General features: G+C 46.3%; 1 protein-coding gene across 6 annotated transcripts; it reads left to right on the forward strand.

The window, feature by feature from the left end:
* The first annotated feature begins 1,523 nt into the window (after positions 1-1,523).
* Positions 1,524-23,277, forward strand: USF1 (upstream transcription factor 1). 6 transcript variants are annotated; one of them, XM_087914202.1, is made up of 11 exons: positions 1,524-1,783; positions 6,456-6,546; positions 10,224-10,276; positions 11,337-11,455; positions 13,502-13,603; positions 15,029-15,218; positions 15,818-15,905; positions 17,732-17,790; positions 18,166-18,260; positions 20,087-20,215; positions 22,360-23,277. In XM_087914202.1, exons 2-11 carry the CDS (start codon positions 6,539-6,541, stop codon positions 22,444-22,446), a joined length of 930 nt encoding a protein of 309 aa, XP_087770328.1. In that variant the 5' UTR covers positions 1,524-1,783; positions 6,456-6,538; the 3' UTR covers positions 22,447-23,277. The 6 variants fall into 6 exon arrangements, with proteins under 6 accessions (XP_087770328.1, XP_087770329.1, XP_026572287.1 ...); XM_087914203.1 differs by having other exon boundaries at positions 11,343-11,455; XM_026716502.2 differs by having other exon boundaries at positions 1,524-1,593.
* Positions 23,278-24,673: the final 1,396 nt, after the last annotated feature.

Genomic DNA, 24,673 nt, shown 5'->3' on the forward strand with positions numbered 1-24,673 from the left:
TACATGGACGATCCAGTCCAAACCGGCAGCAGCCCACCAGTGGGTAGAGGGCTAATCCTATTATGTTCTGAGGGTGAAGGTCTTTTGTGTTGTAGATAAGCTGGCCCAGCCTTTTGCCTTTTAGATAGGTTGGCAGCAGAGGTGGTATTCAGTTGGTTCTTTTAATATTTCCTGGGATATTTCATTCTTCTAGGAGAGGGGTGGGTGCTAACTTTGTATAGCAGTTAAACTAATTCTTTTGAATCCATCCTTATGCCCCACTAATTCTACCTTGTTCTATTGTTATTACGTCCCTTCAACCAGGGGTGGGATATGACAGGGTTAACTACTGGTTAGGGATTTACGAGCTTCCCTGCACACTGTGAGCCGCCTGCCTGTAAATCGTTATCAGCATGCTGTGTGCAGACACAGCCCTCTTTTAACTGCAGCTGTGCCTCGTTTGGCAGCTGAAGTTGAAAAATCAGGAAATAAAGATCAGGTAAGAGCCCAGGTGGGCGGGTGGGCAAAAACATCAGCAGACATAGAATCGGTTCTATGTCTGCTGCTCTTCAGAGCTACCGGTTCTTCAGAGGTGCACAGAACCGGTAGAAACCCACCCCTGCCTTCAGCAGATAAAATTATGTGTGTATTACAACTCCTAAAATCCATGCCTGAGAGCAGTATTTTTCAAACCTGGCAACTTTGAAACGGGCGGTTTCAACTCGCAACATTCCCCAGCCAGCATTGCTTGCTGGGGAATTCTGGGAGTAGAAGTGGCTGAGATTTATAAACTCTGTATTAGAATGACTGTTAAATTCAGGGATGTTGACGTTTGAGGCTTGAAAGCCCATAATTCCCACTGAGATGGGGGGGATGCTGGGGGGGGGAATTATGGGGGTTGTAATCTAGAGTTGCATCCACCCACAGGCAGAAGGAATGATACTTCTAATTTCCAGGGACAATTGCAGAATAATGTCCACAATTGGCAATGTAAAGACTAGCAGCACGCCGCTGGAGTTTTTACTTGGGCGCCTTCACAAAGAAAGGCGACCCCAAAACTGCCCACTGGATGAAGTAGATTGACCGGAAGTGGGCAACTAAAGGCAGAAGCCAACGCCCTTTTCCAACATGGCGCCCAAGCAGTGCATATATATTGAACGGCTCCCTAGGAGGGCGCTAACTGGAAGTCACGTGTGCGCTTCCGCCTTCGTTTCCAAAGCGCTATGTCTCATTGTACGAGATGCAAAATCTTTAAAAGCACCACTCATAGACCCAGGACGCTCCTTCCCCAAGCGCCCTCTCGCCTGGCCGCTCTTTCAAAGTCAAGGTGGAGGCGCCGAGGCCTACCTCTCCCTCGTTCTCTCTCAATGTAACTCCTCAAAATGGCCGCCACCGGAAGCGCCGACCATCCCAGCTCCTAGCTTCCGGCGCCCGGTGAGGAGAGGCGGCCGGGGGTGGGGCTTGCCTGTTGGGTGGCTTCCGCTCCCCCGTCGGGCCCCCTTGGCGGTGAGGGAAGAAGGCGGAAGTTGCGGGGAGAGTCGGGCGTTCGCGGTGCGCGCATGCGCCGATCTTCATGGAGAGCCGAGGGGCTCCGAGGGACGGAGGGCGGCCCAGGTGAGGACGGCGCCCCCCAGGCGAGGCGGGGCTGGGTTCGTGGGTGCCCCCGGTGGCCTTCCGCTTCCCTCAGCAACCCGACTCTTTGTCCGGAGGTCCCCGCGGCCTTTCCCGGGTTGGCTCTTCGGGGCGGCCTTTCCAAGGCAAGGAGGCGAAGGCCGCGCCCACCCCTCAAGGAGACAAGGAGGGGGTAAGGCTGGGGTGTCCCACCCCGGGCTTGGGGTCCCCATTGAGGCCCGGCGGGGCGATGGGGAAGCTGCTGCCCACCCGGGGCTTCCTTAGAAGACAGAACCACGAAGGGAGCCTTGGAGGTCATCTAGTCGGAGCGCCCCCCCCCGGGTTGCTCCCCGACCCCCTGGAGGGTTTTTTGGGGGGGGGGCTCTTGGGCCCTCCTGGGGAGTTGGTGGCACAGCCAGCCAGATGTCCAGGCTGGATCTGGCTGGCCCTTTTGGTCCACCTCTGGAGCCCCCTACCGAGGGGGGGGGCTGTTAGATGGGGTCAAAGGTCACTGTCCCAGGATGAAAGCCCTTCCACCCAAGCTGCCCTTTTGTCATTGGACAAATGGAGATTCTGTCAATGTTGTTATTATTGATCGTCGCAGTCAGCCAGATGTTCAGGCTGGATTTGGCTTTTTTGTCTACCTGTATCAAGTCATTACTGTTGTTATTAATATTGTAATTATAATTAATATCACTATTATAATTATTACCAGTCAGTGATATTTGTGATGCATCTTTAAATGTTCAGTTGATGTTTATTAATGAATAAAAGAGATCATCATCGCACAGTCAGCCAGATGTTCAGGCTGGGTTGGGCCCTTTTGGTCCATCTCTGGAGCCCCTCCCAAGGGGCAGATGGGCATGTTTGATGGGGTCAAAGGTCATCATCCCAGGATGAAAGCCCTTCCAAGCCAAGCTGCCCTTTTGTAATTGATGGATGGAGATTCTGTCAATGTTATTATCATTGATGCGATGGCACAGCCAGCCAGATGTTCAGGCTGGGTTTGGCATTTTTGTCTGTCTATATTAAGTCATTACTGTGATTATTAATATTGTAATTAATATAATGATAATATCAGTCAGTGATATTTGTGATGCATTTTTAAATGTTCAGTTGACTGAGTTCCATGTTTAGTGAATAAAAGAGATAACTATGATCATTGCACAGTCCGCCAGATATTTAGGATGGGTTTGGCATTTTTGTCTACCTATTGAGTCCTTCCCAAGAACCTGGGAGAGGCAGATGTGGATGTTTGAGGTGTTCAAAATGTCTTCACAGGATGAAAGCTTCTTATTATGGTTGGTCGCACAGTCAGCCAGATGTTTACACTGGTTTGGGCATTTTTGCCCACCTCTGGGGGCCTTCCCAAAGACCTGGGATAGACAGATTCTTTAATATTGAAGGTCTCATCCGCAGGATGTAAGCTGTTCCAAGCACTGGTGCCTTTTGCAATTGACCAAGGAGGATTTTGTCAATACTGATAGTACAGTATTACTGTATATTATTATGGTTCCTTGCAAGGTCAGCCAGATGTTTAAACTGGATTTGGCATTTTTATCTACCTCTCAAGTCCTTCCTAAGCATCTGGGATAGGCCAGATGTTCTTTGATGGTGCTAAAGGACAAAAACTGTTCCAAGTTAAAGCTATCTTTTGCACATTCCTGCTGGGGATTTTGTCTAATTTTGATTATTGTTATTATTTATGATGATGTCCCACCTTTTTTATATAGTCACTTTCAACGTGAGATAAGTGGTATATAAATGTAATAAATGTCTATGGATATTCTCAGTCATTTGGGTCATGGTTGTCCCAAAGGTGCATTTTTCAAGAGGAAACTGGATTTTTTGGACTAAAAGGTTCAGTCAATAAATAAATATATAGCTCAAGGCACCAAACGTACCTATACTTTCCATCCCTTTCCACAACAAGCATGCTTTGTTTATTGGTTTACAGAAGACTAGAGAGGCAATTTGGTTGTGGCTAAAGCACCAGGCTAGAAATCAGGAGATGGTGAGTTCTAGTCCTGCCTTAGGCACGAAAGCCGTCTGGGTGACTTTGGACCAATCACCAGGAGACTGGGAGTTCTAGTCCCTCCTTGGGAACGAAAGCTGGTTGGATGACCTTGAACCGGTCCCTCACTCTCATCCCAATTCCTCTCATAGGGTTGTGGTGGGGAAAATAGGAAGAGGAAGGAGTATTTATGTAGGTTTAGTGTCTTGATATAAACAGGAATAATAAAGATGGGAAGGAGAGAGAGAGAGAGAGAGAGAAAAAAGATTCCTGGCCCAGTAGAGATCTAACACAATGCCCCTCAACTTACAAACACAATGGAGCCCAAAATTTCTATTAAGTGAAACATTTGCTAAGCAGGTTTTGCCCTGTTTTACAACCTACCTTGCCACAGTTGTTAAGTGAATCATTGCAATTGATCAGTTAGTAACATGGTTGTTAAGTGAATCTGGCTTCCCCCTTGATTTTGCTTGTCAAAAGGTCGCAACAGTGGATCACGTGATCCCAGGAAACAGCAACAGTCGTAGTATGAGCCAGTTACCAAGCGTCTGAATTTTGACCACATGATCATAGGGATGCTACAAAGGTTGCAAGTTTGAAAAACGGTTGTAGGTCCCATTTTTTTCAGTGCCAAAACTCTGAATGGACACTAAATGAACTGTTGTAAGTCGAGGACTACCTGTATGTGAATGGCCACCTTTGGTGATTGGTGGGGGGCACGTAAGGGCAGCAAATGAGTGAATATGTACCCATCAGGGTTTGACTGCTCTTGGTTCTTAGAATAGAGTTGGAAAGGGACCTTGTAGGTCATCTAGTCCAACCTCCCCCCCCCCAAGCAGGAGACCCTACATTATTTCTGACAGATGGCAGTCCAGTCTCTTCTTGGAAGCCTCCAATGATGAAGCTCCCACAACTTCTGATGAGCCTATACTATTTCCTCAGTGGAAGTTGATTTTTCCCCCCTGCTGCCCCCACAGGCAACATCATCTCAGGTGTGGTGATTGCACCCTGGTCTTCAGGAGCTCCTAAAGCTGCTTGTGGACATGGCAGTTGTCTAGAATTGCAGAATCCAAGGCGCCACTCTGGTGTCAGGGCGAAGGTGCAGACCTAGAAAGCAAGAGGCCTCTCCTCGCATGAAAGCGCATTTTGTGTGGGTCCTCACAGAGTTGCTGTTCTCCTTAGCCCAGGAAAAAGAGCCAGTAGGATGAGTTATATTTTCCCACCGTATTTGAAAAGGTGGGATTAAAAACATAAACACCGATAACGGCTTATTTTTTAAAAATGAAGCCCCTGGCACAATGACACAGTTGGCCTCCCAGAGTTGTGGTTCCTCCATCATAGAGGATTTTGAAGAAAAAAAATTGGGCAGCCATTTGTCCAAAATGGTGTGAGGACTTCTGCCTTGGGAGCTACCAACACAGTGCGTCAAGAAGAGGTGTAACGTGCAATTCTTGTAAAATGCATAACTGCCCGTAGGGCCGCATTTTGCACTACCTGAAGCTTCCAAATAACTCTTCAAGGGCAGCCCCCCTGTACAGCATATTACAGGAGTCTATCCCGGAGGTGACTAGGGCATGAGTGACGATGCGTAGAGCCTCCCAGTCTAGGAATGAAGCTGTGCAAAGGCCCTTCTGGCCATAATTCTCTTGAGTTGGAGACCAGAAGAACCCCCACATTGTTGTAAGCACATGAAGGATTCTTTTAGCCACTGGCCTATCCATAGTACAGGCAGACCTCGACTTACAACCGCTATTTATTTTGTTACTAGCTCGATACCCATGCTTCGCTACGAAACTATGTGGTCGAGCTTGGATTTTGGGGAGGAAAATAAAGAGAAAAAAATTGTGCCTCTGCCACCAGCATTGGTATTCATCTGGCTAGCATCCTGTCAGTGTGTGAGAGAGTTCACGGCTGTTTGGAAACTGAAAGAGTATTTGCTGTGTGAGCAAGGAGACAGCAAGGAGCCTGGGTGTGGCTTAGCTCATCTGTTCTGTACTAAAGCTGCTTGCTGCTCTGAAACTGAAACAAATTCCTCTGCTTGTGTTTTGCATTTGGAAGAGATTTCTTTTCAGGTGGGGAGGGGGAGTAGAACTCCTTAGCATCAGAGCGTGATAAAATAACAACAACAACAACAACAATAATAATAATAATATAGGAAATAGTCTAAATGCTCTGATGGTCCTTTTGAAAAATCCTTTCTTAGGGAGCCCCTAGAAGCCAAGAGGAACATATGGGCCAAATTTCAAGTTTGTAGGTTTTATGGCTCTGGAGATTTTGTGATGATGCGTGAGTGGTATTTTGCTTTTATATATATATATATATATATATATATATATATATATATATATATATATATATATATATATATATATATATATATATATATATTATTATTGTTGTTGCTGTTGTAAAAGTAGAATAACAAACAGAATGGAATTTATTTAGCAACTGTTTGAAGTTAACAGTGGCACTGAAAAAAGTGACTTACAACTGTTTTTCACTCTTACCATCATTGTAGCATCTCCATGGTCATGTGATCACAATTCAGACACTTGGCAGTGGGCTGCTACTTACACTGGTTGCCGTGTCCCAAGCTCACACGGTCCCCTTTAGCGACCTTCTGACAAGTAAAGTCAATGGGGAACCAAGATTCACTTAACAACCATGCTAAACAACTGCAGTGATTCACTGAACAACTTTGGCAAGGAAGGTTGTAAGATGGGGCAAACCTTACTTAACAACTGGTCTTGCTTAGCAGTGGAAATTTTGGGCTTAATTGTCCTAAGTCGAGGACTACCTATAAAATGCAGGGACATCCATCTTCGTGAATGTGTATTTTTTTCCCTTTTAGGTTTTGGATGAAGTAACTCTGCAGAAGGGCCAGGGGGAAAGGAGTCCAGGCTGAGAACTTCTGATGCATAACCGACTAAAGAAATGAAGGGGTGAGAACCATATTTTGAATGTGTTGTTAGCCATAAACAACGGCAAATTTTGTGCTTTTGCTAAAATAGGATCCAAGATAATCCAAGAAAGATAAATTAATATCTCTTTATTTATGCATAAGTAAAAGAGAGGTCACCCACGGATGCAAAGCGAGAGAGGTCTTTAAAAAGGTAAGAAATCACTTTATATACAAGTGGGGATATATACACATTTTGGCTTTGGAATGTGCTCATTGGTTGGCCAGCATCATTGGAGTCATCGAGCATCTAGAGAGCATGCTCAGAAGCACTAGGTGCATCATGCAACAGTTCAAAGCATCCCATGCTATTCTTGTGTTCTGGCTAATGACCAATTGCATACTCAGGAGGTGTTCCTGCATTATAATGAATGTTCAGGGTCAAATTCTTTGGGCAGCCCTTATAGAATCCACATTTTTTTTTCCTGGTTATTCAGAGAACTAAAAACATTGTCCCAGCAGGATGTTTCAGTTCTGAACTGGGATGAGCAGTGAAACGTTTTCAAGGGAAAGTCCAGTTCCCTTTTTTGGGAAAAAGCACTTTTTGGGATGACTTGCGTGATTGAGAATATCCATGGGAAATGTTGATCAAACTGCTAAAAGCACTTACTCAAAGAGGCTCCCCTCCTGCTCCCATAAATATCAGGGTTGGAGAGCCAGGATGGCAGAAGACATAATGAAAAAAGAGAAACCTTTTGATTCAACCAGCAGGTGTGGTGCTGTCTGGAAGAATAAGAATAAGCAGGTTTTAAACCAACATCCTGCCTCCCTCCCTTCCCTCTTGGCCGACATGATCTTCCAAGAGCCGAGTTTCCACCTTTGCCCACTTTAAGATGTGTGGACTTAAGTTTCCAGAATTCCCCAGCCAGCAGGGGAAGCGATGCTTTTTAAAAAAATAAATAAATGGATTTTTTAAAAAAAATTAAATCAGATTTTTTTTAATTTTTATCAAATTTATTTTAATAAAATGCTTTTGGAGTAAAAAAAAATCTAAAGATAGTTTTCTAATTTAAGATACGTTAATAATTTAGTTTATTCAGCATGAAATGGAGCTTAGTTATATAGCATGAGGCTGTAGATTCTGCACTATTTATATTTTTGGGTAAACTCATTCAACGAATCCAAGCCCTGCAAGCTGAGATAACATGCCCTGCATTGATGCAGTCACACAATTTCACAGTAACCATGGCATAAATCATAAAACGAAGTTCAGGGATATTCCTTTTATCCCATTGTTTTGCAAATCTCTGTACGCTGCAAACTGTATGATTGTTTGGAGAGAAAGGCATCTGTGCCACCAGGCTCTAAGGGTGAGGAGGAAGGGCAAGCAGTAATAATGGAAGGGAAACCTCCTAAGCAGCTTATAAAAAATATTAAAGAGCACCTGTCATTTCAAATCCATCCTGGCAGTGCCTGTTGGCAGGCAACCACTCACCTGCTGCCCACCACGTTCCTCACCTGGTTGTGTCCCTGCCGTATCACCAGCCATCCAGTGGTGGGAATCAAATGTTTTTGCCACTGGTTTGGTGGGCATGGCTTGCTGGGTGCGCTTTGTGTGCGTGCACACACTTTGCGTGCATGCACGTGCATTTTGCGCAGGCACAGAGGCATTCTAACTCGCCTCCTGCAAGCCTGCATGATCCCAGTTGGTTCAGCAGCTGCCGCACAGCAAACTCTTCTGTGCCCCGCAAAGCAGCTGAACTTCAAATTCAGCGATAAAGGTAAGTCTGGGAGCCTGGGCGGAGAGAACCGGTTCGGCCTCTGCTGCTCATCACTGCTACTGGATCGCCAGAACCGGGCCAAACCAGTAGAATACCACCATGACAGCCGTCCCATTAAAGTGAGTGGGATGGTAGGTGAGTCAACAGCAAATCGGAGGAGCAGCCGCTGCGGGACAGAGATGACATCTGCTCTTTAAAACTATGACTTAAATCAACTTGATTAAATCAAGCCTTTTTACTAGTGATTTAAATCATGACTTAAATCGACTTTATTTTAAATCCAATCCACCCTGCCTGCCAGCATGTAAGATAGGGGTGAATCTAGGCCAGGGGTCTTCACACTTGGCAGCTTTAAGACTTGTGCACTTCAACTCCCAGAATTCCCTCACCTCCAGTCAGGTTAGCTCAGGAATTCTGGGAGTTGAAGCCCACAAGTCTTAAACTTGCCAAGTTTGAAGAGCCTTGGCCTAGGCAATTGCTTTGTCTGTAAAGCATGATAAACAAGCTTAATGGGTTTACTGCAGAGTGGATAATCTGAGACCTTCCAAGGACTGCTGAATGCTACGGCTGCTCAAAGTTGTGCTTCAGTTATGTTTGGCACATCTGCCCCAGTTGTCTTTGGCTTACTGCCACAATTAAGCCCAAAATTTCATTGCTAAGTGAGACAGTTGTCAGGTGAGGTTTCGCCCCAAGATAAGTCACTGCAGTTGTTACACCCTGCTTCAAAGTGATCGTTGAATTAATCCATTTTCTGAGTTTGCCAAAGCTGTATTTGCACAATATAGGCCTGAAGGGGAAATTGCAGAAAAATTGATGGCTCTCCGTACGATTCCCCTGCTTTGAGCTTGAGAGCCCAGTCACTGGAGTTATTTCTTCGAATCAAAGCAGGATTGCTGTATGCATCTGCTTGGTCAGGTTGGGTTGCAGCAAAGAAATTGTATAAATATTCAGTGGTAAACTAAGCCAACGAGCTGGGTTTGCACCATGGACTAAGCCACAAAAATGACAATCCAGGATAATACCAGGCTAATGAAGTGTGAGGGCACACAATGCAGAGCAGTGTTTCGCAACCTGGGCCACTTTTAAGATGTCTGGACTTCCAGCTCCCAGAATTCCCCAGCCAGTCTATTAGAAGATCTTCAACTGCCTTAAGAACCCATGTAGAATTTTGTCTTCTGTGCGTGTCTGGCTTATCCACCAAGCTGAGGATGAAGAAAGCTGACTTGGAAACAAAAGCGTGTACCCGCCTTGATTGCATTTAGGAAACTGTAAACTGAAAATACATGAAATAAAGCTCTAAAAACTAGTGGAAGCTTTAATAAGGAGATAACGACATCTCCAAGCCCTTCCCTCAGTATAAAAGATATATCTGTGGTGGCTAGAACCTCTTTTGGGGGAACAAATGTTCTCCAGATGTGGTGTGTCCCAGATCCTGTCTTGGCTCTTCTCTACCCTTCCTGCTCAAGGTAGGTGTCCACATACAATCCAGGTCAAATGGCTGTCCAGCCTCTTCTTAAAAGCCTCCAGTGATGGAGCCCCCACAACTTCTAGCGGCAAGTTGTTCCACTAATGAATCATTCCCACCATCAGGAAGTTTCTCCTTAGTTTTAGGTTGCTTCTCTCCTTGATTAGTTTCCACCGGTTGCTTCTTGGGTGCTTTGGAGAATAGCTTGCCCCCCCCCCCCCATGGAAGCCCCTCAAATATTGGAATACTGCTATCATATTCCCCCTTAATCCTTGTCTTGATATACCCTCAAATCATTCATCACATCATCAATCATTCAGCTAAGCAGGGTCGGCCTCACTTTCAGGAGGGACACGAAAAAAGGACCCGCAATCACTTTGAGAGGGAGAAGGGTAATCTCTAAATATGACACATAAAAGGATAAACATCTGATGGAAAGAATGTCCCCATCTCATGTGTTCTTCCTTGTCTCAGCAGGCAGCAGAAAACATCAGAGACAGAAGAGGGAACGGTTCAAATCCAGGAAGGTGAGCATTCTCTGGCCTGTTTTATTTTTCTGCTCTTCCTACCCCTTCAAGATGGCTCCCTCCAAGGCCGCTCGGTTCCTGGAACCCCAGAAATTGGTCTACACCAGAGGTCTCCAAACTTGGCAACTTTAAGACTTGTAGACTTCAACTTCCAGAATTCTCCAGCCAGCTATAGCCGCAAGTCTTAATGTTGCCAAGTTTGGAGAGCCCTGGTCTACACAGTTCCTGGGTGACCTTATGGACACAGTTTGGGGATCTGTTTCTTCTTGGTTGAGAAGGTCTGAGATTTCCTGATGGGCTCCCAGCCCTGTGCCTGCTTTAGATCTTACCTTTGATCTCAAGGATACAGGTAATCCTCGGCTTACGACCACAATTGAGCAATAGAATTTCTGTTGCTAAGCCAGACAGTTGTAAATTGTGTTTTGGTCCATTTTGTGACCTATCTGGCCACCGTTGTTAAGTGAATCACCACAGTTCTTAAGTCAGTCCCGTGGTTTTTAAGCCAATCTGGCTTCCCCCTTGACATTGCTTGTCAGAAGGTCGCAAAAGGGGATCACAGGACCCCAGGACACTGCAACTGTCGTAAATATGAACCAGTTGCCGAGCATCTGAATTTTGATGACATGACCACTACAGCAGTCATAAAAACAGTCCTAAGTCACTTTTTTGGGGTGGGGTGGGGGGATTGTAATTTCACACAGTCACTAAACGGATGATTGTGAGTGTTGCGATGGCCTAGAGGCGGAACTCTCGCCTCACAATCAGGAGGTTGTGAGTTCGATCCTAGGTAGAGGCAGATATTTCTCTCTCTCGGCACAATGATAATAATATCTGCTGAACAAAACTCCATATCGGCAACAGGAAAGGCATCCAGCCAGTAAACACTCAGCTCCATTCAGTTGCCCAGACTCCACCCTGCAAGGAATTATGGGGGTTATTAAAAGGTTGAACGGATGATTGTAAGTCAAGGACTACCTATATTGCATAGTCCTGGGGAAGGGCCGGAATTAACCTGGTGGCTTCGGCCCTATTTAAGGCCTCTTTCTCTTCTTTCCTGAAGGAGCAGTAGCGACAGGTGAAGATCCCACCAGCGTGGCCATTGCAAGCATCCAGTCAGCAGCCACCTTTTCAGATCCAAACATCAAATATGTCTTCCGAGCAGAGAATGGAGGCACTCAGGTGAGCTGCGGCCAGAAGGCTTCCTCGCTTGCAACTCGGCAGGCATCCAAACCGGTGTTTCTCAAGTTGAGCAGGTTTCAGATGGGTGGGATTCCGGGTGTTGAATTCCACCCATCTTAAATTTGCTCAGGTTCAGAAACACTGGAGCGAACAGGATCTCTGCCCTGCTGGCTCCCCCTATTAATATATATTCTTCAAAAACAGGAATCTGGTCTGCCCGAAACAACTTTCTCCCTTACTTGCATTGTTGCTGCTTGCAAGTTTGGATTTAACCCTGGTAGGCATTCGCTGGCTTTGGGGTGCATTTTGGGGTACATTTTCTTTACATTGCTCTCTTGGGGGAGGGGTGTCTGTCAGAAAACAGTCATTTTTAAAAAAGTAATCCAGCAAACAACCATTCTTTATATGTTTTAACCTCCAGGCCCCTAATAATCTTTGTTGCTCTTTTCTGCACTCTAATTTCTAGAGTCTCAACATCTGTTTTACATCATGTAAAACAGATGTTGAGACTCTGGAAGGAGTACAGAGAAGAGCAACCAGAATGATGAAGGGACTGGAGGCTAAAACATATGATGAACGGTTGCAGGAACTGGGCCTGGCTAGTCTAGGGAAGAGAAGGATCAGGGTGTCATGCTTGGGTGGGGCGTTAGACTAGATGACCTACAAGGTCCCTTCCAACTGTTAATCTGGATCTATCTAAGATGATCAAAGGCCTGGAGATTAAAACACATGATGAACGGTTGCAGGGACTGGGCCTGGCTAGTCTAGGGAAGAGAAGGAGACAGGATAGCAATGTGCCAATACTTGAGGGGCTGCCCCAAAGAAGAGGGAGTCAAGCTATTCTCCAAAGCACCAGAAAGCAAGACAGGAAACAATGGATGGAAACTAATCAAGGAGAAAAGCAGTCTGGAATTGAGGAGAAATTTCTCGACAATGAGAACAATTAACCAGTGAAACAACTTGTCTCTTGAAGCTATGAATGCTCCAACACTGGAAGTTTTGAAGAAGAGATTGGATAACCATTTGTCTGAAATGCTACAGGGTTTCCTGCCTGAGCAGGGGGTTGGACTAGAAGATCTCCAAGCTCCCTTCCAACTCTGTTATTCTATTTCCAGGGTCTCTACTTGCTATTTGGTATTTATTTCCGAGACAGATTGGAGGTCCTTGATTGTGTGATTACAAACCCCTTCATTTGAGTGTTTGTAATTTTCCCATCTGTTCCAGATGACACGGATGTGATTATTTAATCACACAGTGTGGCTTCCCAATTCTGATTTTGTGTCATTTAAAAAAAAAAAGGGGGGGACAGACAAACAAAAATATAGGTACTCCTTATGAGCACAATTGAGGCCAAAATTTTTGTTGCTAAGCAAAACAGTTGTTACACAAATTTTGCCCAATGTTACACCCTTTCTTGCCACAGTTGTTAAGTGAATCACTGCAGCTGTTATGATAGTAACATGATTATTAAGGGAATCTGGTTCCCTCATTTGAAATCCAACTGGGTAGCTCTGAGCCAATCACCAGGAGACTGGGAGTTCTAGTCCTCCCTTAGACATGAAAGCCAGCTGGGTGCCTCTGGGCCAATCACGAGAGAGTGAATTCTAGCGCTGCCTTAGGCACAAAAGACTGCTGGGTGATCTTGTGCCAGTCTGTCTCTCTCAGTCCAACCCACCTCACAGGGTTGTTGTAGGAAGAGGAAAGAGTTCATGTAATATATAATAATTTGTATAATTATTATATATTGTATAATGTATAATTTTGTTTCTATTCATCTTGTCATGCTTGTGTGTGTATGTTAGAGGTGGAGACCCTTTGAGACTTGTATAGAACGAAATTTCATTTTAACGTATGCCAATTAGTGAACATTCAAAGGGGCAAAGCCTTAAGTGATTTATGTTTGCAGCTTTGAGGTTTTTTTACAAACGTAACAAAAGGCGGGATACAAATAAATAATTTCAAAGCTCCCCATTCTCAGTTTACCACATTCATCACACACAGAGAGAGAGAGAGAGATTGTCTCCTGTTTGCTCTTTCTTCCTCCAGCTGATGTACAGAGTCATACAGGTGGCCGAGGGGCAGCTGGATGGGCAGACGGAGGGCAGTGGGGCCATCAGCGGCTACCCTGCAACGCAGTCCATGACCCAGGTAGGTGCTGCCGGTTTGGAGGAAGAGGAAGGCGAGTCCTTCTGGGGAAGAGAAAGCAGAGGCTAAATCCTCTGGCTGCAGGTGGGTCTCAAGATGATTCCGTGGGAGCTTCTGCCAGGAGAACATTCTGGCTGGGGAATTCTAGGAGTTTGTTCTGGCCGGGGCTTCCCAAAATTACGAAGCAGACTCCTTGTCCCGACGAAACCCTTTTTATTTAGGTTAATGTGAATTCCTAGCATTCACATCCAGCAAAATCCAGGCAAACAGTCTTTCAAGGGGAAATCACAACCACAGACCTTAACAGGCTTGGAGAGCTGCCAGGCCAATAGCTTCCAAGCAGAAAACCGTAGCAGCAGCAATTACTTGGCAAGGAGTCAGGAACAAATCTTTACACCAATTAAACAAACTGCCTCCCGAAAACGCCACTCCTCTTTTGCTCGTCTTTTATTCCCTATGGGAGGGGCCATTCACCGTCTACCTAAGCCTTTACTCTCAAGTCGACCCTTGTTCCTCAGCTGTTCCCTTTTCCGGGCAGCTGGGCACATGCACACACTGGGAACCAGCTCCAGCTGTTCTTCCCCGCTGATCTCTGACTCTGAAGGCAGCTGATAACTGTCAGACGGCCCTGGCCCCGTTTCTGCCTCCGAGCCCTCGTCAAAGCCTTCCCCAGAATCCAGGTCCCTCCCCAACCTCCTCACTGTCTGAGTCTGCTTCCAACTCTGCTGGCGGGCCACAACAGAGTTCAAGTCCTCACCTCTTAAGGTGGCCAAGATTGAGAAGCGCCATCCTGGAGTATGTTCCCTACTTTTCCCTTTGCTTTAGACCAGGGATCTCCAAACTTGCGGACTTTAAGACTTGTGGATTTCAACTCCCAAAATTCCCCTTGGCTGGCTGAGGAACTCTGGGAGTTGAAGTCCACAAATCTTGAAGTCACCCTCTTTTTTTAAAAAAATTATACATTTTTTCTTTAAACCATATAAGTGCTTAATAAACAGCGCATTGTCTGGATTAATTTATTTAATACAATATAATCTGATGATTACACTAATAACAGCTGTAGTAATAATACTGATGATTTCATACGTATAGTCCAATTCTTGCATCTTTTACACACACACACACACACACATATATATATCGATAACCTTTCATCTTCTAATTTTTACCTTTTTACCCATTGATAGAACAAATCCCATGTTAAAAAATATTGTTTCTTATCTTTTATTATTAATGTCAATCTATCCATTTCCGCACAGTCTTAATATTTTTCTAATTATACTTTCATCTGTAGGTATATCCTCATGTTTCCAATATTGTGCCAAGTACAATTATTGCTGCTGTAATCCCTTTATTATAATTTTCTGGTAATATACCAAACAAAACTATTTCTGGTTTGAAGACACTCTCTTCATCTTCTCTGCCCAGGCTGTCATCCAAGGAGCGTTCACAAGCGAAGATGCCGTCGACTCCGAAGCCGCGGCCACCGAGACCCACTATACCTATTACCCGGCCACTGTGGCCGACACCAGCACCTCTGCTGGAGCAGGGACGACTGCCGTGGTCACCACCCAGAACTCAGATGCCCTTCTGGGACAAGCTACGCCCACCGGCACAGGTCAGTTGTGTGGGACCACCGTCCCAGATGGAGGTCGGATTTCTCTTCCCACTGGGCTGTCATTCTGATGCTCTCCTTGATCCTCCGATCTATTAATTCAATTAATTTGTATGCCATTGGTAAATGCTGCCTTTTGACTTGTAAACCGTTTTTGACAGAGCTGAAGGAAATGATAATTTCGTATGCCCCTCCCCCTATTAGTGCAGGTCACATTGTCCAGTTGAGTGTCATTATTTTGTTATGGGAAAAAGTCTCTGGTCTGGGCAGACACCCGCCAGTGTGTCCTTGGCTCTCATGGCTCTTTCTGTTGAAGTCTGGGCCCTGCATTCCATCTCACCTTTCCCTCCCTCCTAGTTCTTTGGCAAGTGGAAGAGCGATAATGGTTGCAATGGCATAAGCGCGCTTCAAGCTTGACAGAACTATTTTGAGAACTGTCTATGGTTGCTTTAATCTGGCAAGATTCCGTCTGTAGGTGAACAACAATGAAAAAAACTACTTGGAAGGAACTCCAGTTTTGGGTTTGGTTCTTGGATGTGATTCATTATGGAGTATTTTGTAAACATAAAGCGCTCTCTCTCTCTCTCTCCCACTTCGAACAGGACAGTTTTTCGTCATGATGTCACCCCAGGAGGTGCTACAGAGTGGAACCCAGCGATCAATTGCACCACGGACTCACCCTTATTCCCCGTGAGTGACTGGCCTCGTATTTAATGGCCTGCTTGCTGGAAGTCTGAATTGTGGGAGGGTGGGAGCTTTTTTCCTTGGTTTTCCAAGTTTTCAAAATTGGTTTGATAGGGCAGTGGGCCCCAACCTTGTGGGCACCAGGGACTGGTTTCTTGGAGGTTTTTCACAGACCTGAGGGGGGCCTGGTTTTGTGTGCTGCCTGTATCCCATGGATGGATGGGGCTTGGCTTGTATGTGTGAGCTGGTTTCTGGCATGCCACAGACTGGGAGTTGGGGACCCCTGTGCCAAGGTCTCTGTCGGGATTTGTGAATACAACTTTGAGTGAAGAATTATTTTTTCTTAGGATTTTTCAGTAGGTCTCCTGCCTTGAGCAGGGGATTGGATTCCAAGGTCCTTTCCAGAAGATTCTATCTTCCATGTTCTAGCACAAGAAAAGGATAAAAAAGTTCAGAACTTTTTAAAAATGGAAAATAGAAAAACATGACAAAAAGAAGGAAAATATGGAGTGATGATTTCCATCCTTCTTTCCACTGAGTAATTGCCATCTTAATTTTCCCTCTTCCTCTTTACCCTTTTGAATCAAATCTTCATTATGGCTTATTATAGAATGAGACACGAATAATATTTTTTTTAAAAACTAAAAAAACATAAAAACAAAACTTAACACATGGTTAACGTTAAACCAAGAAAAACACTGTGATGGCCCAGGGTGGGATACAAAAGCAACAAAGTTACAAAAAACAGGTAAAGTCCCTTTAATTCCTTCAACTGGGCTTCAAAGCTCCAATTATCATTGACTGGAGAAAAAAACAAACCCACAAACAGTTGCCAAACTCAAAATACATATAAATTATAAATAGAAAAAAAACAACACAAACCACACTGAAGCAATTAATGAGACAAGGCAGGATAAGGGCTTGAAGACATCCACAGATATCAAAATACACACACTGGGGAGGATGCCAGAACTCAGGTAAGAACTGAAAGACTAGAAATAATTTCAGGCTTTGCTTCCAGCACTGGGCCATGCACAGTTTGTCCTTTTAAACAATCCTCACAGCTGCAGCCCATGAAGGGGCTCAAGGCCACTTCCTCCCCCGTAGACCACACCATTCACATTTCTCCCTTATCCGCTTCTCCCTGCATGCCCTAGGATGAAGAGGGGATGGGCCTGGGTCTTCCTCTGAATGCCCAGCCAGCCTGTGCCCTTCCCCAGTTTCCTCCACAACCTCCGGAGCCACACTCCCACTCCCTGCCAGCTGTTCCTTCTCTCCCTGAATCAGATTCTAACGGGCATGACAAATACATTAATCCCCCTTTTAATCCCCCCCTCTATAAATCCACAATTCAATCTTTTCTTCTTTCGCCCAAAATTCCAGAAAGGTTTCCAGTCTTTTTTTGTTTTAAAATTCTTGTATCATTTTTACCCTGATCAAACTGCTTAGCCTTGCAGTTTTATAATCCAGTCTTCCCCTGTGGATATGTCATTATACTTCCCTCTGCACATACAATAACCTTAATTTCCCATATTTCTTTTCAAGTTCAGTCCATAATGCCCAATAGAAACAATCCTGGTTTCATTTAATATTAATCCGCATATCTCATCAGGGTATAAATTTGCACCCCAAATTTCTTTGCTTTTTCTCATATCCACCAAGCCCTCCTCACCTTTCCAGTTGAGTTTGATAGTCCTTCGTCCATTTTCAACATCTTAGCCAGAGTCACAGACCCAACAATGCCTCATTTGTAAGACTCCTGTCTTAAATTACGACACGATGCAAATTTAATGACGCAAGTGAAAATTATAGCCGCCTTTTCCTCCTCCCAGGAAATCAGAAGCTCCACGGACAACACGGGATGAGAAGCGTCGGGCACAGCACAACGAAGGTGAGGAAGGCAGCTGGTTTGGGGTGGGCGGGGGAGAGGCAATGCTGCATAGTGGTTAGGTTGGTGGAGTAGAACTGGGGAGATCAAATCCGTCCCCAACCATGGAACCTCACTAGGCAACTTTCTCTGCCCAGCCTCCCTCACAAGGTGGTTGTTGTGGGGGGTAGGAATAAAGGAAGGTCCCCATGAAAAGAGGAGGGCTATGTATGGGGAGTCCTCGACTTACGACAATTGAAGTTACAACAGCACTGGAAAAACTGACGTAAGGCTGGTCTTGCACTTAGCACCGTTGCAGAATCCCCACAGCCTTGCAAAACAGTGAAGAAGAGGCTCTCCTTCCAGAAAGTAACCCCGTGCTCCCTTTGTGTCCTGCAGTGGAACGCCGGCGCAGGGACAAGATCAACAACTGGATTGTGCAGCTGTCTAAGATCATTCCGGACTGTTCTATGGAGAACACCAAATCTGGGCAGGTGAGAACAGTTGAGCGGCTCTGCTGTGGGCAGGTAAGGTTTAGAGTTGGTGATGGAGGAGACATTAGTCCCGCCTTGGGCAGGAAAGCCGGCTGGGCGACTTTGGGCCAGTGGCCAGGAGACTTGGAGTTCTAGTCCTGCCTTGGGCATGAAAGCCAACCAGGTGACTTTGGGCCAGTCTTTCTCTCTCTCAACCCAACCCACCTCCCAGGTTTGTTGTCAAAAAAATAAAAGCAGGATACAAATAAATAGAGAGAAAAATGGTGACCTCAGTCTTCCCGGCAGTTACCTTCGCTGTCAAGAAGGCTAATGCTTTTATAGAATAGAATGGAATAGGAATAGAATAAATATTGGATGGAATAGAATAGAATTAAAATAATAATGGAATGGAATGGAATTCTTTATTGGCCGTATGCTCTCAGTGTACATAAAAGATACATAAAAGATCAATTTTTATTTAAAAATTTACATGAACGATACATAAAGGATCAATTTTGCTTAAAATTGATCATACAGGAAGTCCTTGAGTTACAGCCACTTGTTCAGCCACCCTTCAAAGTTGCAGAGGCACTGAAGGAGAAGGACTTACGACGAGTGTGTGACATTGCTGCCCTCGCAGTGTTCCCAGGGATCGCGTGATCTGGGCACTCAGGTCTCCGACTCGCAGTTATGACCTGGCAGAAGTCACCCAATTGCCATTTTCGTCACTCCCTGCCAGTTTCCCACAAGCAAAGTCAAGGGGGAAGCCAACAGGGAAGGTCACAAGTGGCCCTCATAAGTCACTGCAGGGATCTCATACTCTGTAGGAAACCCAACCACCCCACCTGCGGTGCACACCCACATGGCACATGTACACTCCTTGGGACTCTCACCCCATTTAACAACTCAACGGTCCTGCAATTGTGACTGCAGTTGGGACCAGAATTTCTGTCCCTGAGCAATACAGTCACAGGATGTCATGTTTTAAAATCACATCACTTAGTGACCAAAATTTTATCCCAAAATTTTATTGCTGTCATAACCTGAGGACTGCTGGTATTGAATAGAAGGGGAGGGAGGGATAAAATGGATGCTGCAAGATACCTTTGCAAGACACCTGCAGCGTTCTTCATCATTGGCTTCTGCGACTGGAGTGACATCTAGTAGATACCTGGAAGCCACAGATTCCTCCGTAGCAGATTTTGCACTCCTGGTGATCTAGTTAGTGATCTATCGGGCTGGTAACCATTAGCACATTGGTGGTAAAAGAGCTATTTGCAGGGTGGGATTCAAATATCCCAGCAACCGGTTCGTTGCCCAGTTGCTGGGTGGGCCTGGCCATGGTGGGACTTCTGGGAGGGCCGTTTTCCACCTTCCCCAGAATCCAGAGGCTTCCCTCAGGCCTCTGGGAGGGCGAAAACAGCCTCCCCAGGGCTCTAGAGGCCCTCCCGAAGCCGGAAACAAGCCCGTTTCCGGACTTCTGGTACTTCAGGGAGGCCCATTTTTTGCCCTCGCAGAGCCTCCGCGCATCCCCTGCACTTACCTGCATCGAAAGTGGGCTGTGTGGAGACTCCGGGGAGGGGAGGGGAGGGGAGGGGTGGGCGGGGCCAGCCGGTCGGTTCAACTACCGGTTTGGCGAACCAGATGCAAATTTAACATCCGGTTTGCCCGAACCAGTAGAATCCCACCCCTGGCTATTGGTCTCCAGTCTTCAGTCCAGGATGCTTAGGGAGCGATGACCCAGAAAGTTCTTCCTTCTCTTCTTTCAAAGTGGGGACCAAATCCGTAATGGTGGCTCCCCCAAAGTAGCCGAGGTTACTCTCTTGAGTCTCTCCCTCCCCCTGCAGAGTAAAGGAGGGATTCTCTCCAAAGCTTGTGACTACATTCAGGAATTAAGACAGAATAACCTCCGTCTTTCTGAGGAACTGCAGGGCCTGGACCAGCTCCAGGTGGATAATGGAGTCCTGCGACAACAGGTAAGGTTGACAGACCCCCCCTTGCCCTATTTCTGGAGGGGACCCTCGATGCTCTGACTTTCCCATCAAGGGAAAGACTTCAAGGGTCTAGGATGAATCCAGCTGAGCAGCCTGACCTGATCCAAAGAACATGCCAACCGTCTCATTCACCAAGCCAGAGGTCTCCAAACTTTAAGACTTGTGGACTTCAACACCCAGAGCTGGCTGGTGAATTCTGGGAGTTGAAGTCCACAAGTCTCAAGGTTGCCAAGTTTGGGGACACCTGCACCCAAACCCTTGGGTGTCTCGACTAGTCCTTCTCAACCTGCTAACTGGGGAATCCTGGGGACTGGCACGCACTCATTTTTTCATTTTATTCAAAAAAGGTTCAAATACAAAACTCCCCTACAAATTTAAAAAAAAAAAAACACCCTACAAAACAAACATGAGGTTGAAAAAAAAGGTGCAAAAATGAAGAAAAACTACAGAATTAAACCTATTCCCCTCCCCCAAGTTGACTACTGATTAATATATTACTGCAATATTGCTATCCCTCCTATTGCGAAACACACCTAGAAAAAATAAATAAATACTGAGCTGTTTGCAAATTAGTGGCCTGTCATCCATATAGAGATCAGAACAGCAAAGTTGGGAGGGACCTTAGAGGTCATCTAGTCCAGGGATCGGCAATCTTTTGGACAAGTTCACCTCTTCCGCCCTTTCTCTCCTCCCCTCACTACCTCGTGTTGTGCGCAATGCAAGCGATGGAAACCATGTGTTCCTGTGCAGCCTGGATTAATTGCTTGGGAGGGACATTTATCTGCAAAACCACCAAAATTTTCTCGCAGACCACCAGTGGTCCCCAGCCTACTGGTTGGTGACCACTGGACTAGTCCAACCCCTGCCCAAGCAGGAGACTCTAACCACCAATTCTGAAAGGTGGCAGTGCAGTCTCTTCTTGAAAGCCTCCAATGATGAAGCTCCCACAACTTCTGAAGGCAACTTCTGTTCCATTGGTGGATTGTTCTCCTTATTTCCAGCTTGAATTTCTCCTTGGTCAGTTTCCATCCATTATTCCTTGTCTGGCCTTCAGGTGCCTTGGAGAATAGCTTGACTCCTTCATCCTCTCTGGGACAGCCCCTCAAATACTGGAAGATACTCTCAGGTCTCCCCTGGTCCTTCACTAGACTAGCTATGCCCAGTTCCTACAACCATTCATTGACTGTTTCAGCCTCCAGTCCCCTCATCCTCCTGGTTGTTCTTCTCTGCACTCTTTCTAGATCAGCAATCGCCAACTGGTGGGCCGTGGCCCACCGGTGGGCTGTGAGAAAATTTTGGTGGGCCCCAGTGAAATCTCACCCCCAGAGCACCCCCCCCCAAAGCAATTAATCCAGGCTGCACTGAAACACAAGGCTGCGCCGCCCGCAGGAACCCTCTCCGCCCCCTCACTCCTTACCAGGTAAACTTGCCTGCTAAATTGCTATTTTTCCTTTTTCCGACCATCGTCTGTTCTGCTGTGCCGGGAGATTTACATTAGCTAGGAAGCAGGAAATGGTTGGATTTCTTGCTTTCTGGGTAGTCTTTAGATCTTTGGCTCAGCACAGCCGAACCTCCCTTGGGACTGAAGGTTTGCTTGCAAGCAAATTCAGTGCAGGCTCACGGCAAGCAAATTTGAGAGACTGAGCTAGCCGATGGCAGATAGATAGATCACTGAATGACTCTGTGAGCAACTCAATCTGCCTGATTTGCCTGATTTTGGATAAAAGTTGCTCTTTTTTAATAAAAAAATTCAATATTTACATAAATATTTATAATATTTACATACAAGCCATGCCCAACCAGTCACATGACCACCAAGCTACACCCATAAATTAGGCCACACCCACCGAACCAGTTAGTGGTCCCTGGAATCTAAAATTATGAGTTTGGTGGTCCCTGAGGTCCAAAAGGTTGGCGACCCCTGTTCTAGGGTCTCAACATCTTTTTTATAGTGTGACCAAAACTGGATGCCATACTCCAGGTGTGGCCTTACTAAGGCTTTATAGAGTGGTATTAGTACCTCCCTTGATCCTTATTCTACCCTCTGATGGGTGGACATCCTGTTAAGATGTCCACCCATCTTAGAATGGATTAAACAATGGAACCTCCATCTCTTCTGCTCGCAGGTCGAGGATCTGAAGAACAAAAACCTGATTCTACGAGCACAGCTCCGACAGCATGGCGTGGAGGTGATCATCAAGGAATCCCACTGACCGACCACCCACCAGCAGGGAGGGTCTCACTCAAGAGGCAGACCCCCCCCATCTCGGGCACAGTAGGAGGCCGCGATGCCCAGCTGTACCGGTGCTTCCAAGCCTCCCTTCCTCTCTTCTCTCTCTCTCTCTCTCTCTCTCTCTCTCCGGTGCCGGATTGAAAGGCTGCATCTCCTTCCTCGGGGCAGGACTCGGCTCAGAATGTTCGACTTTGCTGTCCAGCCGTCCTTTGGCTCGGCCCTCCGAGTTTGACGGTGACAAACGTACTCTTGGTTCGTAGGACCCTCAAAGGAATAAACCCCCTTCCCCTCCCCCCATGAGTTGTGTTGATCCTCTCCCAGCCCTGCCGTTCGGCTGAGCATTGCCGCTCCCCTCGCGCGCTTCCTCCGACGCCCCCTTGCATGCAACCTCACGTAGTTCCCATCCAGAGTTTTCCCTACTCCCACCCGTGGCACAGGGAACTCCAGAGATTGTGTGTCGTCGTCCCCTGGACCCTGCTCCTGCCAAGCGAGGGGGTGGAGCTCTAGGCAGCCCCTCCTACTTGCCCTCTCTCACCCAACCTTCTCTCCTTGGATGGACTCCGGACGCTCGATGCTTCCCGTGTGTTTCTGCATTGCCGAAAAGACGCAACGTTGCTCGCATTGCGCTGCAGAGCGCCAAGGACTGGAGTGGGTTGCAAGTGATCACCGTCTTCCTCTCTCGAAGATGATGCATCTAATGATCAGGATAGCAGTTCTCTTTCCCCCCCCCCCCCTCTTTTTTATATAAAGCCTAAGTTTTGGATGACAACAACAAAAAGAACGTAATTAAATAGCTGCCTTGCTGGGTTGATTTGCATTTGGTTTTGTTCAGGGACGGCTTGGGATCAGTCCATGGGGGGAAGATTGGTGCTTGGAGCCAGTATGGGCAAGTTTGTCTTGGCTCTCTTTCTCTCTCTCCCCAACGTTGGCAGGACTGGGTGGGGGGGGTGCCCAGTGGGCAAGAGAAGTTGGGTGTCAGGATGGGGACGCCAAAATCTCTCTTCCAGCAGTCTTGTACGGTGCCCCAAAGCTGTGCTGCCCTGCCTCAGACAAACGGCAGGGAAACCAATAGAAGATTTGTAGTTCGGAGTTGGACTTGGGGTCCTTGGTAGTCCCTGAGCAGACCTTTCATGACCCAACTAGGGAACCTCATCAGTGCTGGAAGAGTGGGGGGTTTGTGGAATGGAGGGGGAGGAGGAGAATGACAACTGTGGGGGTCCTTGGTGCTCTCTGAGCCTGGTTGTCAGGTTTCCAAGTGAAGAAACCCATTTAAAACGAAAAGAGCAAAGTCCATCTTCCAAAACAGGTATTTTATTTAGGTAAAGCATCACATTGGCAAAGTCCGTTGTAATTCCAGATCTGACCCAAACTGGAATTACACCACATAATATTGGAAATCAGAAACACCCCATAAAAGTCACATTTCCCCAATAAAAAGAAATCAACGTTGTCTGGTGCCTTCAAACTCCACCTCCAGATTCTCAGCGGGGACAGATTCTCTGTTCCCACGGGAAAGAAAGGCACCTAAGCCAAAACTATCTACCCACCTTAAGAATGGGGTGAAACCCTCCCCCCTTACACCAGCAAAGAGAAAGAAAGAAAAGAGGAATATAGTAAAATATAGAGCTAAATAAAATGGCTACGTACATACATCAACTTTGGGCTCGACATTGGTGGTTTGCTTGCAGATGTTTCGTGACCCAACTAGGGAACGTCATCAGTTCTAGAAGGGAGGGGAGGTTGGAGGAGGAGGAGAAAGAAGTAGTGGAGGTGCTGTCTGGGGCCTTTGGTGCTCTCTGAGCTTGGTTATTTTCCTGCAGACGTTTCATTGCCAAACTAGGTAACACCATCAGTGCTAGAAAGGAGTAGGGTTTGTGGGGAGGGGTTTTTGCTCTCTGTATATATATATATGTGTGTGTGTGTGTGTGTGTGTGTGTGTGTGTGTGTGGCTTGACGTGTCAGTGGGGGGGTGGGGGGGTTAATTTGTTTTTCTTCTGTGTGGTTCCTTGATGGTTTTCTGCCTGAATGTATTTCTGGTCACATACATTCATGTTACAATGAAATCAGTAGAGCTCCCTTTCCCCTTTAAATGAAAGGGTTTTTTTTTTTTTCCAAATTCAGTCAAACCTCTGAAGCGCTTCAAATTTTATGCTCCTCGTTTCAATCTTCTGAAACCTCTCGGGTGAATCGATCCGGCTATTGTGCCA

The sequence above is a fragment of the Pseudonaja textilis genome, chromosome 16 (genome assembly GCF_049901715.1).
Source record: "Pseudonaja textilis isolate UNSWEBS1 chromosome 16, rPseTex1.2, whole genome shotgun sequence".
NCBI classification, from domain to species: domain Eukaryota; kingdom Metazoa; phylum Chordata; class Lepidosauria; order Squamata; family Elapidae; genus Pseudonaja; species Pseudonaja textilis.